This window comes from Molossus molossus, unplaced genomic scaffold (assembly GCF_014108415.1).
Source record: "Molossus molossus isolate mMolMol1 unplaced genomic scaffold, mMolMol1.p scaffold_m16_p_2, whole genome shotgun sequence".
Taxonomy (NCBI): Eukaryota; Metazoa; Chordata; class Mammalia; order Chiroptera; family Molossidae; genus Molossus; species Molossus molossus.
The window spans coordinates 2,057,506-2,072,149 of NW_023425355.1; the positions used below are offsets into that span (position 1 = coordinate 2,057,506).

Sequence of the window (14,644 nt, forward strand, 5' to 3'; positions counted from 1 at the left end):
GAGTGGGCTCCAGGAGGCAGGGCGGCCACGGGTGTGAGGGGGGGCAGACTCTTGCGCCAGGTAAGGGCAGCAGGTGCGTAGATCTGGGATTTTGTGGTTTAGTGCACTCAGCCCTTCGGTGGAAAGGGGGTGCCGCCTCCCCCAGGGGCGGGCTTCCAGGCTCCAGAGCCTAGCTTTTCCTCTCCAACTAACGGGGCCCCGGGCGGGGGCTCAAGCTCCATCTCCAGCAACTCGGCTCCACTCCGCAATTTCCAGGCGGCCACTGGGCTGGGAGTCTCGCGCCGGGGGCCGGCGCTGTCTCGCGAGCCCCCTCCCGGAGCCAGCCAATGGGGTTGGTTGCTGGCGCCGCCCGCCCGCCTGGTGCAGAGAGCTGGGCGCTGTGAGCAGCGCTGCCATTTAAAGGGGCCGCGACCCCTGTCCCGGCTGCTAGGGAGGGAGGTGGAGAAGGAGCGCGGGGCCGTCTCTGTCTGCAGTTCTAGGCTTATAGCCGTTACACTAACCCTGCCGCAGGTAGGGGTCGGGCCTGATCAAGCCGAACCGAACCTGCAGGCGGGATCTCGCAGTAGCCGGGAGGGGGGTCTAAGGAGAGATCGTAGCTCCAAAATGTCTTCCTGTAAATGCCTGAGGTGGGGGGTGGGCAACAGGAGAGGAGGACTGAGGGAGCAATAGGAAAGGGTGACGGGGCTGAGGAAGTGGGCGACCTGAAAGGTAACTGGGGGGAGGGGTTAGGAAGGGCAATTTGTGGGGGCGAGGGAAGGGCTGAGGGAGGACCGTGCAGCGCGGGGAGGGGGGGTGGGGCCAGGCTGGGTGGGTAGAGACTGGGGAGCTGGGGGGCTCCCGGGGCGAGAGGAGGGGGTAGAAACTGGGATCGCGGGGGCGGGAAAGGCTCCTAGTGGCAGCGGCCCTGGGAGACTCTAATGGGGCGTTCAGCCCGAGTTGGGGGGGGCGAAAGGTAAAGGAGGAGGGAAACGGAGTTGCAGTGGGGTGGTGGGGGCAGGCGGGCTGGTAGGGCCAACGACTGCCCCGGCGAGTGTGGGCGCGGGGCCAGGGCGGGGAACGCCTCTCCCCACAGGGGGCGCTGTATGTGGTGGTGGGGGGGGAGTGGTCGTTTGGACCAGAGCTTGTGGAAATGCTTGTCGTTTGTGGTGGGGGCTGTTCGTGAGAAATACAAGTGGATGATGGGGTGTGTCCCAGAGCCTGTATGAGAAGGAATTCTGGCGAAGACCACCTCTTCTGCCCCCTCTTCTACCCCTAATCTGCAGCCCATATCCAGCCATCCTCATGGACCCCAGTGATTTCCCCAGTCCGTTTGACCCATTGACCCTGCCAGAGAAGCCCCTGGCTGGAGACCTTCCAGTAGACATGGAATTTGGAGAGGATCTACTGGAATCCCAGACTGCCCCAACTCGAGGATGGGCCCCCCCTGGCCCTTCTCCATCCTCAGGAGCCCTGGACCTGCTTGATACCCCTGCTGGCCTGGAAAAAGACCCTGGAGTTCTGGATGGAGCCACTGAGCTGCTGGGGCTGGGGGGGCTGCTCTATAAAGCCCCCTCCCCCCCAGAGGTGGACCATGGTCCTGAGGAGACCCTTGCATGGGATGCAGGAGATCAGACCCTAGAGCCTGGACCAGGGGGCCAGACTCCTGAGTTGGTGCCACCTGACCCAGGGACTGGGGCGAATCCCTCTTCACCAGAGGGACTACTAGAACCTTTGGCTCCAGATTCTCCAATAACCCTTCAGTCCCCACATATTGAAGAGGAGGAGACCACCTCCATAGCTACAGGGAAAAGGGGCTCCCCTGGGCAGGAGGAGGAGCTTCCCCAAGGGCAGCCACAGAGCCCAAATGGCCCCCCCAGCCCTTCAGTGGGAGAGACTCTGGGGGATGGAATCAACAGTTCTCAGACCAAACCTGGGGGCCCCAGCCCCCCTGCACACCCTTCCTTACCAGGTAGGTTGCCTCCTGAGCTGGAGAATCAAGGCTGGAGAGAGGGTGGGGGTAAGGAGGGGCTGCTGTGTGTGTTTGGGGAAGAGGTGGGGGGGGAGATTTGAGAGAGAAGAGGAGGGATGTGTATGGAGGAGGAGTTGGGGGTTTGGAAGGGAGAAGTGTAGGTGGTGAAGAAGATTAAGGAAGGTAGGGGTGGCTGAAGATCAGCTGCTGTGGGGGAGGACTAGGGTTGAGGTTTCAGGGGTGGGTGAGAGTGAATTTGGTGGGAGAGGTTCCCTTTTTCTTAGCCCAGTGGGTTTTGGGTGCCAGGTCCTTCAGGATTTGGAGAGGACTCCAGGCTCCTGGGGTCTAAGATCTTTCCAGATGTTTTGTTTTATCTGAGAGCAGGGATTCTGGGTTTGACCAAGGATGACGGTTCTGGGGCCACCAACAGCCTGGTGAATTCAGGGGAATGGTGGAAGCGCAGGGCCTAGGACTGAGGCTCTGAGAGGGGAGGGGCGCCTCGGACTTGGAGAGGCTCTGGTTCCTCCCCTGTTCTGCCTAGTGGTGACTCTCCCAGGCTGTGGCCAGGGTCTTAGCACTTATGTAACCACCTGAGTCTAGGGCACCTACCTTCTCCCCTTGCTGCCTCCCTTTGGGGGATTTCATTGGTTTTTGTTGGTAAACGATTCATTGTGGGTGAGAGGTGTGCCACCTGTGTTTGCTCCACTCCCGGTGATTGGGGCAGAAGGCTGGAGGGAAGGTAGGATTCTTTCCCATGGAGAGCAGCTGCACCACCACCCTCCTCTTAGTGCAGGGCTCGAGGTAACCCCGAGAGGGGCCCCAAGAAGCCACAGGCACTTGAGTTTTCCCTTTCAGTTTTGAGTAAGTTCTTCCCCGGGAATGGAGGCCGAGGTTGGGCCAGGGAGGGGGTGTGAGGGCAGGCTGAGGATTTAGGCTGCTTTCTGCTTCCTTTGCAGGAGATGGCCTGACTGGGAAGGCGAGTGAGAAGCCGCCTGAGAGGGTGAGGGGGGAGGGGACTGGAAGGAGTCTGGTTCCCCCTTTAGCTCTGGGAAGGACAGACCCTTCATTTTCCCTCCCAGATGTTGTTCTGTAGAGGGTGCGTGTGAGGAGAGTTAGGAGGAGGGAGGGAGCTCTTGTGTCTATGGCTTCTTAAGGCCAGCCTCCTTCTCTCCCCTCCTCCCAGGGGCTGGGCCAAGGGTCCCTACCTTCCCTCCCCCTCCCCTCTGTAGCCCCCTAAACCCTGTGCTAGTGCAGTGGCCCCTGGTGTCAGTTTTCCTTTCCTCCCCATGTTTCCAAGGTGCAGAAGAGAAGTGAGCGCGTTAGAAGAGTAGAACCTCCCAAACCCGAGGTTGTGGACTCCACTGAGAGCAGTGAGTAGGACCGGAGGAAGTACGGACCAGTGGGATGAGTGGGAAGCGCCGTGGGTCTCCTGGCTCCATGCAAAGTGTGACGTGCCTATCTCTGCTGTGGGTTGGCATGGGAACCAGGGGCAGTGGGGGAGGTTGAAAACAAGAGCAGTGAGAATGGAGTTTCCTGTTTCAGCTCTGCCATCCTTGTCCCGAAGAATGTCCCCCCTTAGAGCTCATGGCTGAAGATACCAATGTGATGGGGTGGGGGGCAGTAAAGGCAAGAGCTGAGGGGACCCCAGGAGCAGCAGAGCTACCTGTTGGTCAGGGCCTGGCTGGAAGACCTTGCAGGAGTGTTTTCTCATGGCCCCTCCCCCTTGCTCAGTTCCAGTGTCAGATGAGGATTCTGACGCCATGGTAGATGACCCCAACGATGAGGACTTTGTGCCCTTCCGGCCCCGGCGCTCCCCTCGCATGTCCTTGCGCTCCAGCGTGGCGCAGAGGGCCGGGCGCTCTTCGGTGGGCACCAAGATGACTTGTGCGCATTGCCGGACACCGCTGCAGAAGGGACAGACGGCCTACCAGCGCAAGGGCCTGCCTCAGCTCTTTTGCTCCTCATCCTGTCTCACCACTTTCTCCAAGAAGCCCTCAGGCAAAAAGACCTGTACCTTCTGCAAGAAGTACGTGTGGGTACTGGGCTGTGGGGAGGCATCCGGCCAGGAATAATGGGTGAGACAGACTATGTTGGCAAGAACCTAGTGGGGCTGGGAGAAAGAGGCCATTTGGGTAGGGGGTCTGAGCACGTCGGCTCTGTGGTCATGGATTTCAGAGCAAGGGGGGAAGCGGTTGAAATGAGTGAATGTTCAAGACTGTTCCCCACTGCAGGGAGATCTGGAACACCAAGGACTTGGTCGTGGCACAGACTGGCTCGGGAGGCTCCTTCCACGAGTTCTGCACGTCCGTCTGCCTCTCCCTGTACGAGGCCCAGCAGCAGCGGCCCGTGCCCCAGGCTGGAGATCCTGCCGATGCCACTCGCTGCAGCATATGCCAGAAGACCGGAGAGGTGAGGACGCTGGATGGGGGCTGATGACAGAGCCTGGCCAGCCCCAAGCTGCCCCTGCAATCCTGGGGCTGCGGGGGCCAGGCCCTGTGGAGGAGGGGAGCGGGGAGGAAAGGCAGCCGTCGTGAGGGAGTATATTCAAGGTTAGAGCTTCTCCAGGATGTGCGCAGCCGGCCTTCCTTGCCTCCCAGGACCTCACCATCGAGTCGGCAGCCTGATGTGCAGGTTGGGGGGTCCCTGGGCACAGTGTCTGCTGTGAAGGTCTAGGGTGAGGTGGGGTGGGCTATCCTCGCACTGGGTGGGTGGTGGTGGCCAGGCCCCAGCTCAGGGTGTGTGTGTGTGTGTGGCAGGTTCAGCACGAGGTCAGCAACGGCAGCGTGGTGCACCGGCTCTGCAGCGATTCTTGCTTCTCCAAATTCCGGGCCAACAAGGGACTGAAAACCAACTGTTGTGACCAGTGCGGGGCTTACATCTACGCCAAGACCGGGAGCCCTGGCCCCGAGCTCCTCTTCCACGAGGGCCAACAAAAGCGGTTCTGCAACACAACCTGCTTGGGGGCGTACAAGAAGGTGGGGCCGAGGGAGTAGTGTATTAGAGGGCTGTGGAAGGGGGTGCGGTTCCTGGGTGAGAAATAAAGGTGCCTGATGGGTCGAGGGCTGGGAGGAATAAAACAAATAAAGGGGGTTTCAATTGTATCTGTTATGTTTTATTTTTGGAAGCTGGCTGGTGGATCCACAGGTCTTTGTTATATCATCATCTATACTTTTTTGTATGTTTGAAATATTTCATGTTTTAAACATTTAAAAAATAAAAGTGAAGGGACAAATCCAGCCTCAGCCTCTCCTTCCCCATCCTCACAGAAAAACACACGTGTGTACCCCTGTGTCTGGTGCAAGACCCTGTGTAAGAACTTTGACATGCTATCCCACGTGGATCGGAATGGCAAGACGAGCTTGTTCTGTTCCCTCTGCTGTACCACCTCTTACAAAGTGAAGCAGGCAGGGCTCACTGGTAGGTGCAAAGCCCTCTTCTCTGAGACCCCTGCTGGCCTTCCTTCTACCCCCCATACTCCCCTCTTCTAAAGTACCCCCTGCTGCCTGACCTCGGCCCCAACCACACCTCCCCGTGGGTTTCCTGTTCCCTCTCTGCACTGCCTTACACCTTCTGTGCTCTCTCTGTCTCTCTCTCTGTGTGTGTGTGTCTCTCTCTGTCTCCTTTCTCTCTCCCTTTCTCTCTATGCCCCAGGCCCTCCCCGACCCTGCAGCTTCTGCCGCCGCAGCCTCTCTGACCCCTGTTACTACAACAAGGTCGATCGCACAGTCTACCAATTCTGCAGCCCCAGCTGCTGGACCAAGTTCCAGGTACTTCAGACCCTGGACCAGGGATAAAGGGTGTGGCGCCATAGAGAGGGTGTGAGAATCGGGGTAGGTAGGCCTGGGCAGAGCAGGGAATAGGTGGCCGCCCCTCCCCACCGCCAGCACGCATCTCGTGCCCTTCCCTTACTTGTCTTCCTTCCCTCCAGCGCACAAGCCCTGAGGGGGGCATTCACCTGAGCTGTCACTACTGCCACAGCCTCTTCAGTGGCAAGCCTGAGGTCTTGGACTGGCAGGTAAGACCCCCACCCTGCCCACATCTTGCCACATGCCCAGACGTCTGTCTGCAGGGGTCCTTCCGCCTGGCTCTTGCCAGGTCCAGATGTCACAGTCCTCTCCCCCCGCCCTGTGACCCCATCCCAGGACCAGGTGTTCCAGTTCTGCTGCCGTGACTGCTGTGAGGACTTCAAGCGGCTCCGGGGCGTCGTGTCCCAGTGCGAACACTGCCGCCAGGAGAAACTCCTGCATGAGAAGCTCCGGTTCAGCGGGGTGGAGAAGAGCTTCTGCAGCGAAGGTAAGGACGTGGAGAAGCGGCCCAAGGCCCCGGACCCCGGGGGAGAACGGCTGAGAGCTTGGGATGCGATCCTCAGGATGCTCGGCCCCGTCCCTTGTGAGGCTCCGGGTTCGAGAGGCTGTCGGCGAGCGCTTTCGGTTGTCCTGCCTTGCGAAGGTGGGGCTCCCAGCCACGGCGCCTGTCCTCTGGACTCTTGCAGGCTGTGTGCTGCTGTACAAACAGGACTTCACCAAGAAGCTGGGGCTGTGCTGCATCACTTGTACCTACTGCTCCCAGACCTGCCAGCGCGGCGTCACCGAGCAGCTGGACGGCAGCACCTGGGACTTCTGCAGCGAGGACTGTAAGAGCAAGTACCTGCTGTGGTACTGCAAGGTAAGGGGCCGGCGGGGCTGGGCTCCAGGGCACAGGGCCCGGGCCAGTGGGGGAGGCCCGTCTGAGCATCCCGCCATCCCCAGGCCGCGCGGTGCCACGCCTGCAAGCGCCAGGGGAAGCTGCTGGAGACCATCCACTGGCGTGGGCAGATCCGTCACTTCTGCAACCAACAGTGTCTGCTACGGTTCTACAGCCAGCAGAACCAGCCCAACTTGGACACCCAGAGCGGGCCTGAGAGCCTCCTGAACAGTGAGTCCCGGGCAGGGGGCGCGCTGTCAGCACTGGCCTGGACTCCAGTTCCGGGCCCTCTCTTCTTCCTCTGGCTTCCGTCTCCTCCCTGGCCAGAGCTCCTGTGCAGGTACTAGGGGGAGTCTTGTTTAAAGGTTTCCAGGGCCTGCCCTGGCTGGTTTGGCTCAGCGGTTAGAGCGTCAGCCTGCAGACCAGGGAGTCCCAGGTTCGATTCCGGCCAAGGGCACGTGCCTCGGTTGCGATTTGTTTCTGGCCCCGGTTGGGGTCATGCAGGTGGCAGCCAATCGATATGTCTCTCTCACATCGATGTTTCTCTCTCTCCCTCCCTCCCTCCCACTCTGTCTGAAGATAAATGTAAAAATGTCCTCAGGTGAGGATAAAAAAAAAAAAAAAAGGTTTCCAGGGCTAGATTCTACTGATCTTCTAGAAGGATGTATTTTTAGGGAATGGGTACCAGGTAGGTTGGGCATGTGGGGGCTGCAGAAATGTCCGCCTTTAAGCTCTGCCTTTAGTGAAACTGAAGACCACTGTCATTTCCAGAATGTCACCCTGGCCCCTCTGCCACTCCACGGGGATCACCCTCCCGAGGGCCATGAAACAGAAGGGCTCAAATTATGGGTTATTGGGGAAACTTAATGTTTTTCATTCTCCGTGGCAGCCAGGAGCAAAGAATCTTCTTGGCCACTGTTTCTGGGGCCTAGAGAAGACTAGCCCTGGGGTGGTGAGGAGGAGAAGGTCTAGGCTTCCCATTCCCATTTGATGAGAACGGAGAGCTGGTTCCGCAGAGGAAAACACTCATTTGTTTTGATCTACAGGTCAGTCTTCTGAATCAAAGCCCCAGACACCCTCTCAAACCAAAGTGGAGAACAGCAATACAGTGAAGATCCCAGAGGAAAATGGGAATCTGGGCAAGGTCAGGGCACAAGCCGAGGGGGAGGTGGCCTCGCAGGAGGGTCCAGCAGTTGGTGGCACTGACCGTCCTTTGTGTGCAGATCCCTGTGAAGATCCGGTTGGCTCCCACTGCTTCTACCCCTCCTCCCCCCACACCGCCCCCAGCCACACCCCGCAAAAACAAAGCTGCCATGTGTAAGCCTCTGATGCAGAATCGGGGGGTCTCCTGCAAAGTGGAGATGAAGTCCAAAGGGAGTCAGACAGGTGAGCCAGGGTGCCCAGACGCACGGGCGGTGTTCCGTCGTTCCAGGCCTCCTGCCCTGTGCCTGGGAGCCACACGAGGGGGTTTCTTAGGTGGCTGAAGTGTCGTGGATGTGGCTGTCCTAGATCACAGAGTTGGCTCTCCACCTTCGATGCCAGGGCAGTTTTGTGACACTGAGCACATATCAGAGCTTTGGCAGGCAAGCATCAGGTCGTGGGTTGGATGTCACCCACCTAACAGGGGCTCTGAGAAGACCCCTTTCTTGCCCGCAGAAGAGTGGAAGCCGCAGGTGATCGTGCTGCCCATCCCAGTGCCCATCTTCGTGCCAGTGCCTATGCATCTGTACTGCCAGAAAGTCCCGGTGCCTTTCTCAATGCCCATCCCGGTAAGCGCCCTGCCGGGGGGGCTGCCCCCGGCCCTCCTCTCAAACCTGCCCCCCTGAGGCGCGGTCTCGGTCCTGGGCGTTCAGTCGGGATTCATGTCTCTAGGTGCCTGTGCCCATGTTCCTGCCCACTACCTTGGAGAGCACAGACAAGATTGTGGAGACCATTGAGGAGCTGAAGGTGAAGATCCCTTCCAACCCCTTGGAGGCCGACATCCTGGCTATGGCAGAAATGATCGCAGAGGCTGAAGAGTTAGACAAGGCCTCGTCTGACCTGTGTGGTACGCCATGGATGGCGGCGATGAGGGAGTCAGGGTTTTACTGGCCCACCTCTGCCCTGGGGGACAGGGAGTGGTGACTTTGGTGCCTAGCGGGCCGGGGGCGTGCTCGGGGTCAGCCCCTGGAAGCCTGTGGGGGAGCCGCCGCGTGACTGAGCCAACTTCTCTTCCTCCCAGATCTCGTGAGCAACCAGAGTGCAGAGGGACTTCTGGAAGACTGTGACCTGTTTGGGCCAGCTCGCGATGATGTCCTGGCCATGGCTGTGAAGATGGCCAATGTCTTGGATGAGCCCGGGCAAGACTTGGAGGCGGACTTCCCCAAGAGTGAGTGGGAGTCAAGGCGTGCCCACCGGGTACGGTAGCATTTGTGCCATGAGGAAAGGGTGACCCAGTGACAAAAGGCTGTCAAGGCAGTGGTGGCAGAGATCCTGGGACAGGTGCACACTTTTACACTTGAGTCTCATTTTGTTTCGACGGTGCTAAAACACAGACTGTGGAGTTGAGCACCTTGACCCGGCTGCAGTGCGCAGTCGGGGAGCGCTACGAGCTTCCCCTTGGGACTTGTGGCCTGTGCGCGCCTCTGAGCACGTCTGGGTCTGGCTTTGCTGCTTCCCACTGAGTGCGATCGGCGGTGTCTGAGAAGGTCAGGGCTGAGATCTGAAAAGTCCGTTTGCTTCCTCTCCCCTTGGACAGATCCATTGGACATTAACCCCAGCGTAGACTTCCTCTTTGATTGTGGCCTGGTGGGGCCCGAGGACGTGCCTACTGAACAGGACCTTCCCCGAACCATGAGGAAGGTGAGGGCTGGGGCTGCTGGATCCCCAGAGGAGAGATGGGGGTTCAGAGCGCTGGGTGCGGTGGGGGTGCTTTCACAGCCGGGTCAGCAGCTTGAATTTGACCTTGTTCCCTGACTGACCTCCCTTCTCCACCGTGGTGAGTACGAAGATACGGCCAGACTTCACTCTCTCCCCACTTCCCGATGTCATCAGAGCTCTCCCTGGGGCTGTGTTCTGGCATCAGCCCCCGCTCCCCTGGTGGTAAACACGGTCCTGATTAGTTTCGGTGGTGTCCCCAACCTTGCCTCCTTCATCACCCCCTCCTTTCTCCCCCCCCCCCCAGGGTCAAAAGCGGCTGGTGCTTTCAGAGAGCTGTTCCCGGGACTCCATGAGCAGCCAGCCCAGCTGTACCGGCCTCAACTACTCATACGGGGTCAATGCTTGGAAGTGCTGGGTGCAGTCGAAATATGCCAACGGAGAAACCAGCAAGGGTGATGAGCTGCGCTTTGGCCGTAAGTGCCCGGGGAGGAGGGGAAGGGGCAGGGCTGTCCTTCGGCTGAAGATGTCTAGCAGTGATAGGCTGCGATCGCTTAAGGCTGTCCTGCGAACACGGGAGGAGTCGCAGAATAAGGGGAGATGCTGTCTAGGTTTCAAGGCTTCGGGCTCTTTTGGTAATTGGCGGTTTGTGCTGTAGCCGGACGTGACTAAGGGACCAAGGAGTGAATGGTGGAGCTAAATGAAATTCTCGATGCGAACTGTTCTGAATCCTCCCTGCCTTCACTACCTGTCCCCACAGCCAAACCTATGCGTATCAAAGAAGACATTCTGGCGTGCTCGGCTGCGGAGCTCAACTACGGGCTGGCCCAGTTCGTGAGGGAGATCACTCGACCCAACGGTGAACGATATGAACCTGACAGTATCTACTATCTGTGTCTTGGCATCCAACAGGTACCCCTTGGCTTCTGACAGGTACCCCTTGCATATCACCCCGCCTGCCGACTGAACACAGTGACGTGGCCGGCAAGGTCCGAGCGGGGATGACTCTGCCCCACTCCCCGGTCCTCACCCTGCCTGCTACCCTGAGCAGGCGGCCTTTCGTCGATAGTCCTCGAAAATCAAAGCTGTGTTCCAGGACTGTTGGCCGGGGAGCCATCTTCAGTGTTCTCGGTCCCCTGCGTAGCCCTCAAACCCAGTCCAGGGATGGGGATGGGTAGAACTGGGCTCCTTGGGTGGTGGGGCAGTGTTTAGTTCCTGCCGGGAGAGGCCAGCCAGGCGCCATCCCTGACAAGGGGTCTGGGCTTGTGAAGAACCCGCGATGACATCTCCAAGCCTCCTCCTCTTCCAGCAAGGCCTTGGTGCCTCAGGTGGAGATACACCTGGGGAAGAACACCTGGGTGACATCATCAAGCACCTGTTTCCCGCCATCTCCTAATGATCAAGCTTGCCATGCCCGGGGCTTTTGCCATCACTGTCTTTTCTCTGGGACCCAGAGTCTAGCTTGATGTGTGTCTCTTTTTCTTTCTCCAGTACTTGCTAGAAAATAACCGAATGGTGAACATTTTCACGGACCTTTACTACCTGACTTTCGTTCAAGAGCTCAACAAATCTCTGAGTACCTGGCAGCCCACACTCCTTCCCAACAGTAAGGGACAGGGACATAGCAACCCCCTGCGCTTCCCTCCGTTCTTCAGAGACACCAGCCCGGGAGTCCCGGGCTGTTTGGTCTGCCACTCTCCACGGAGGGCCTGAGGGAGGAGCATGGAGCCGGGGCTTGGGGTTTAGAGCTGGAGGATGCGGAGCCCCTGTCCTTGAACATGAGGGCATCAGGACTTAGGTCTCAACAACTATTTTTGGAACCACAAAAGGTGGCCTGAGTTTGGGTGGTAATTGAAAAAAAATAAAAAAGGAAGTTGGGGGATTCCTCCAAGTTGACATCTACCTGCCTATAACGCGTGGGTGGAGAGAGAAGATCCAAAGGCAGGTGGGAACTAGATGAAGAACCATCTGGTTCTACGGCGGAATGTAGCCGATGCCAGGGGCCCTAACCATGGTCGCTCACTGAATGGAAGTGCTATGAGCAGGACACCCGGGGCCAGAGCGCTCGGGCTGGGGAGCTGCTCCCTGCTGACCAGCCTCTCCTTGACCATTGCAGACACGGTGTTCTCCCGAGTGGAGGAAGAGCACCTCTGGGAGTGTAAGCAGCTGGGGGTGTACTCACCCTTTGTCCTTCTCAACACCCTCATGTTCTTCAACACTAAGTTTTTTGGGCTGCAGACGGCTGAGGAACACATGCAACTGTCCTTCACCAACGTGGTGCGACAGTCCCGCAAGTGCACCACCCCTCGGGGCACCACCAAGGTGGTGAGCATCCGCTACTACGCCCCGGTCCGCCAGAGGAAAGGGCGAGGTACGCAGCTGCCCCCCCTTTGCTTTCCTCCCTCTCTGCTCTCCCCGCTGCCCCACCTGAGCTGCCAGGCCGGCCCTGTCCTTTGTCACTACCCTCCCTTCTTCCGGGGAAATAGCCAGTCCTTCAGTCTGATGGGTGTCACATAAATGGGAGGCCACCCAGCTGCCTCGTCCCGCCTTTCCCTTTCCAAGGCAGTTTTCTTACGCGCCTACTCTAGCAGGGTGGCGGGGTAGGCGGGAAGCTGTTGGGTGTGTTGTCTGTGGGAGAGAGTTGATGGGGGAATGACCATCTTTCCATGTTCTTTGCTGCTCCTTGGTTCTGTTCTGGCCCTGAGATCCTGCCCCGTCTGAGTGCAGGTCCCAGTTGCAAGCTTGGGAAAGACTGGAAAGCAACAGCGTGAAGGGGTGGGGGGAGGCGGCTGCAGAGCGACACCCCTGCAGCTTGGCTGGTGTGGGGAGATGGACCGACTCTTCTGCCTCTGTTTCTCCGTGAGCCTGTATGGTCCTGAGGCCTTCCCGCTGGGCCCCCGACAGTGCACTTAGAGCAGCCTGTGAGACTCTGCTTTTATTTATTTATTTTTCTTTATTGATTTTAGGGAGAGGGAGAGATAGAAACATCGATGAGAGAGAACATTGATTGGCCACCTCCTGCGTGCCCCACACTGGGGATCAGGCCCAAAACCTGGGCACATGCCCTGACCGGGAATTGAACGGGTGACCTCTTGGTGCATGGGTCGATGCTCAACCACTAAGCCACACCGGCCCGGCAAAATATTGATTTTTTTTTTTTTTTTTTTTTTTGAGAAGAAGGGAGAGAGATAGAAACATTGATCGCCTGCCTCCTGCACATTCCCTAACCGGGAATCGAACCCGGACCTGTCAGTCCATGGGATGACGCTTAATCCACTGAGCCACACCGGCCAGGCGAGACTCTGCTTTTAATGCATCTGCGTCGTTTGCCTCCTCTGCAGACATGGGTCCTGGGAAACGGAAGAGAGAAGACGAAGCTCCGATCTTAGAGCAGCGTGAGAACCGCATGAATCCCCTCCGCTGCCCTGTCAAGTTCTATGAATTCTATCTCTCGAAATGGTGAGTCAGCCGCTTTGCAGCAATGGCATTCGCGTAGGGCCTCGTGGGATCCACATGGTGCTTCCCCGTGGTACTGATCTGTCCCGCCCCCACCATTGCAGTCCCGAAAGCCTCCGGACTCGCAACGACGTGTTCTACTTGCAACCCGAGCGGTCGTGCATCGCCGAGTCCCCTCTCTGGTACTCCGTGATCCCCATGGACCGAAGCACATTGGAGAGTATGCTCAATCGCATCCTGGCTGTGCGTGAGATTTATGAGGAGCTGGGTCGTCCTGGGGACGAAGACCTGGACTGAACCACGTGCTGTCTGTGTCCATCGTTCACACCAATGCCTGGCCTGTGACCACGTCCCACAGGGCGACTGGCCCAGGAACCAATGCTACTCGTTCTGAAGGGGCCTGACTGTCCTTTTCTACTCATCCATTCCCTGCCTTCCCTAGGAACCCCTGGCTTCTACCTTCCTTCACACCACTCGCCGACCACGGGGCCCCAGCCCTCTGTTCTCGGGGGCTGGTCTCCCAGTGACAGGCAAAAACCAGCTCGGCCATTTTCTTGATGCTTCATAGTCAACCCCTTCTCCTGGGGCCAGACTCTGGTTTGGGGTGTCCTGACCCATCCCACATAGGTAAAGCCCCTTGTTCCTAGATTTGGCCAAGGGAAGAACCCAGCTGCCTTCTCTGCCCTGTGCCCACTCCTTCTCCATCCTCCCCCAGTACCGCGCTAAAGGGTATGAAAGATCCGAAGGAAACTCTGAAAGTAACGAGGGGGACCATTTACCCGAAACACAGAGCTTGGATCCTCTCCCTCCCATGAAATCACTGGTCGTTGGAAGCCCCTGGCCGCCTCGTTCCCCCTCCCCACCCCCCGCGAGCACCAGCCTTGGTGCTGCCATTGAAAACAATTTCCACGAGCTTTCTGTTCTTCAAAGGCAGAGAATGACTACGGATAGGGAGCAGACCTCTGGCCCCTTGGTTTATGTGTTTGTCTCTCTGCCATCTTAGGTTGGTGTGAGCCATGTGTCAACATGCTTAGCCCCCTTCTGTAACTGCCTCCTTTAGTTCAGTGGGCACAGTCCCAAGGCAAAAACTACCTTCTGGTTGGGGTTGGGGCTGGGTTCCCCACTCTTGTTCTTCCCCCATCATAAGAGCCGGGCCGCTCCTGTGGGGGCCCGGGCCCTGCAGCATGGGGTCTGTGGTCAGGATCGGGAGGAGCTTTTGTAGTTCCACAAAACGATTAGCGGCCGGCGAAGGGGGTACCCAGTTCTTTTCCTGTTGGCTTTGCTGTTCCCCAGCCTCCTTTTGTGTTTTTATAACTGTCACCAGTTTAGCCACTGTTTAAATTGTATATATTGTTCTGAGGTGCCTGGCCTGTCCCTTCAGCGAGCCATGCCCGCCCTTGTGTTGTAGTGAGGAGCTGTTGTCACGACTAACCTGTCCCTGGAATTGTTTGTTTCAAATAAAGAGTTAAAAATGTCTTTGGCCTTTTCTAGGGGAGGGAGAGCAGTGTTTGGGGGTGGTGGTGAGAAAGTGAAGTATCCCACCTCAGTTCGACAATCATTTTTACCCAATGAATGAATGAATGAATCCACTAGGAATATGGTCCTTTTGGTAACATGTTTCCAGACACTTAAGGGAGAAAATTACTCCACAGCTATCTATTAAGGACCTATTATGTTTAAGGACCGAGATTCAGGGAAGAC

At 57.9% G+C, this 14,644-nt stretch overlaps 1 protein-coding gene across 2 annotated transcripts; it reads left to right on the forward strand.

Annotated features, from left to right (window-relative positions):
- The first annotated feature begins 398 nt into the window (after nucleotides 1-398).
- Nucleotides 399-14,379, forward strand: ZMYM3 (zinc finger MYM-type containing 3). Of its 2 annotated transcripts, none has more exons than XM_036271481.1 (25): nucleotides 399-510; nucleotides 1,263-1,948; nucleotides 2,905-2,948; nucleotides 3,246-3,318; nucleotides 3,680-3,974; nucleotides 4,180-4,357; nucleotides 4,705-4,923; nucleotides 5,215-5,365; nucleotides 5,600-5,715; nucleotides 5,877-5,963; nucleotides 6,091-6,241; nucleotides 6,441-6,613; nucleotides 6,697-6,862; nucleotides 7,678-7,775; nucleotides 7,855-8,017; nucleotides 8,288-8,400; nucleotides 8,504-8,678; nucleotides 8,853-8,999; nucleotides 9,369-9,472; nucleotides 9,795-9,963; nucleotides 10,248-10,399; nucleotides 10,979-11,093; nucleotides 11,604-11,858; nucleotides 12,829-12,946; nucleotides 13,048-14,379. In XM_036271481.1, exons 2-25 carry the CDS (start codon nucleotides 1,282-1,284, stop codon nucleotides 13,238-13,240), a joined length of 4,122 nt encoding a protein of 1,373 aa, XP_036127374.1. In that variant the 5' UTR covers nucleotides 399-510; nucleotides 1,263-1,281; the 3' UTR covers nucleotides 13,241-14,379. The 2 variants fall into 2 exon arrangements, with proteins under 2 accessions (XP_036127374.1, XP_036127375.1); XM_036271482.1 differs by having other exon boundaries at nucleotides 3,252-3,318.
- Nucleotides 14,380-14,644: the final 265 nt, after the last annotated feature.

Coding starts and splice junctions, on each gene's coding strand:
- ZMYM3 (XM_036271481.1), top strand. CDS start 1,282: ATGGACCCCAGTGATTTCCCCAGTCCGTTTGACCCATTGACCCTGCCA. Junction 8,018..8,287: donor GTCCAAAGGGAGTCAGACAG/GTGAGCCAGGGT, acceptor TCTTGCCCGCAG/AAGAGTGGAAGCCGCAGGTG. Junction 9,473..9,794: donor TTCCCCGAACCATGAGGAAG/GTGAGGGCTGGG, acceptor CCCCCCCCCCAG/GGTCAAAAGCGGCTGGTGCT.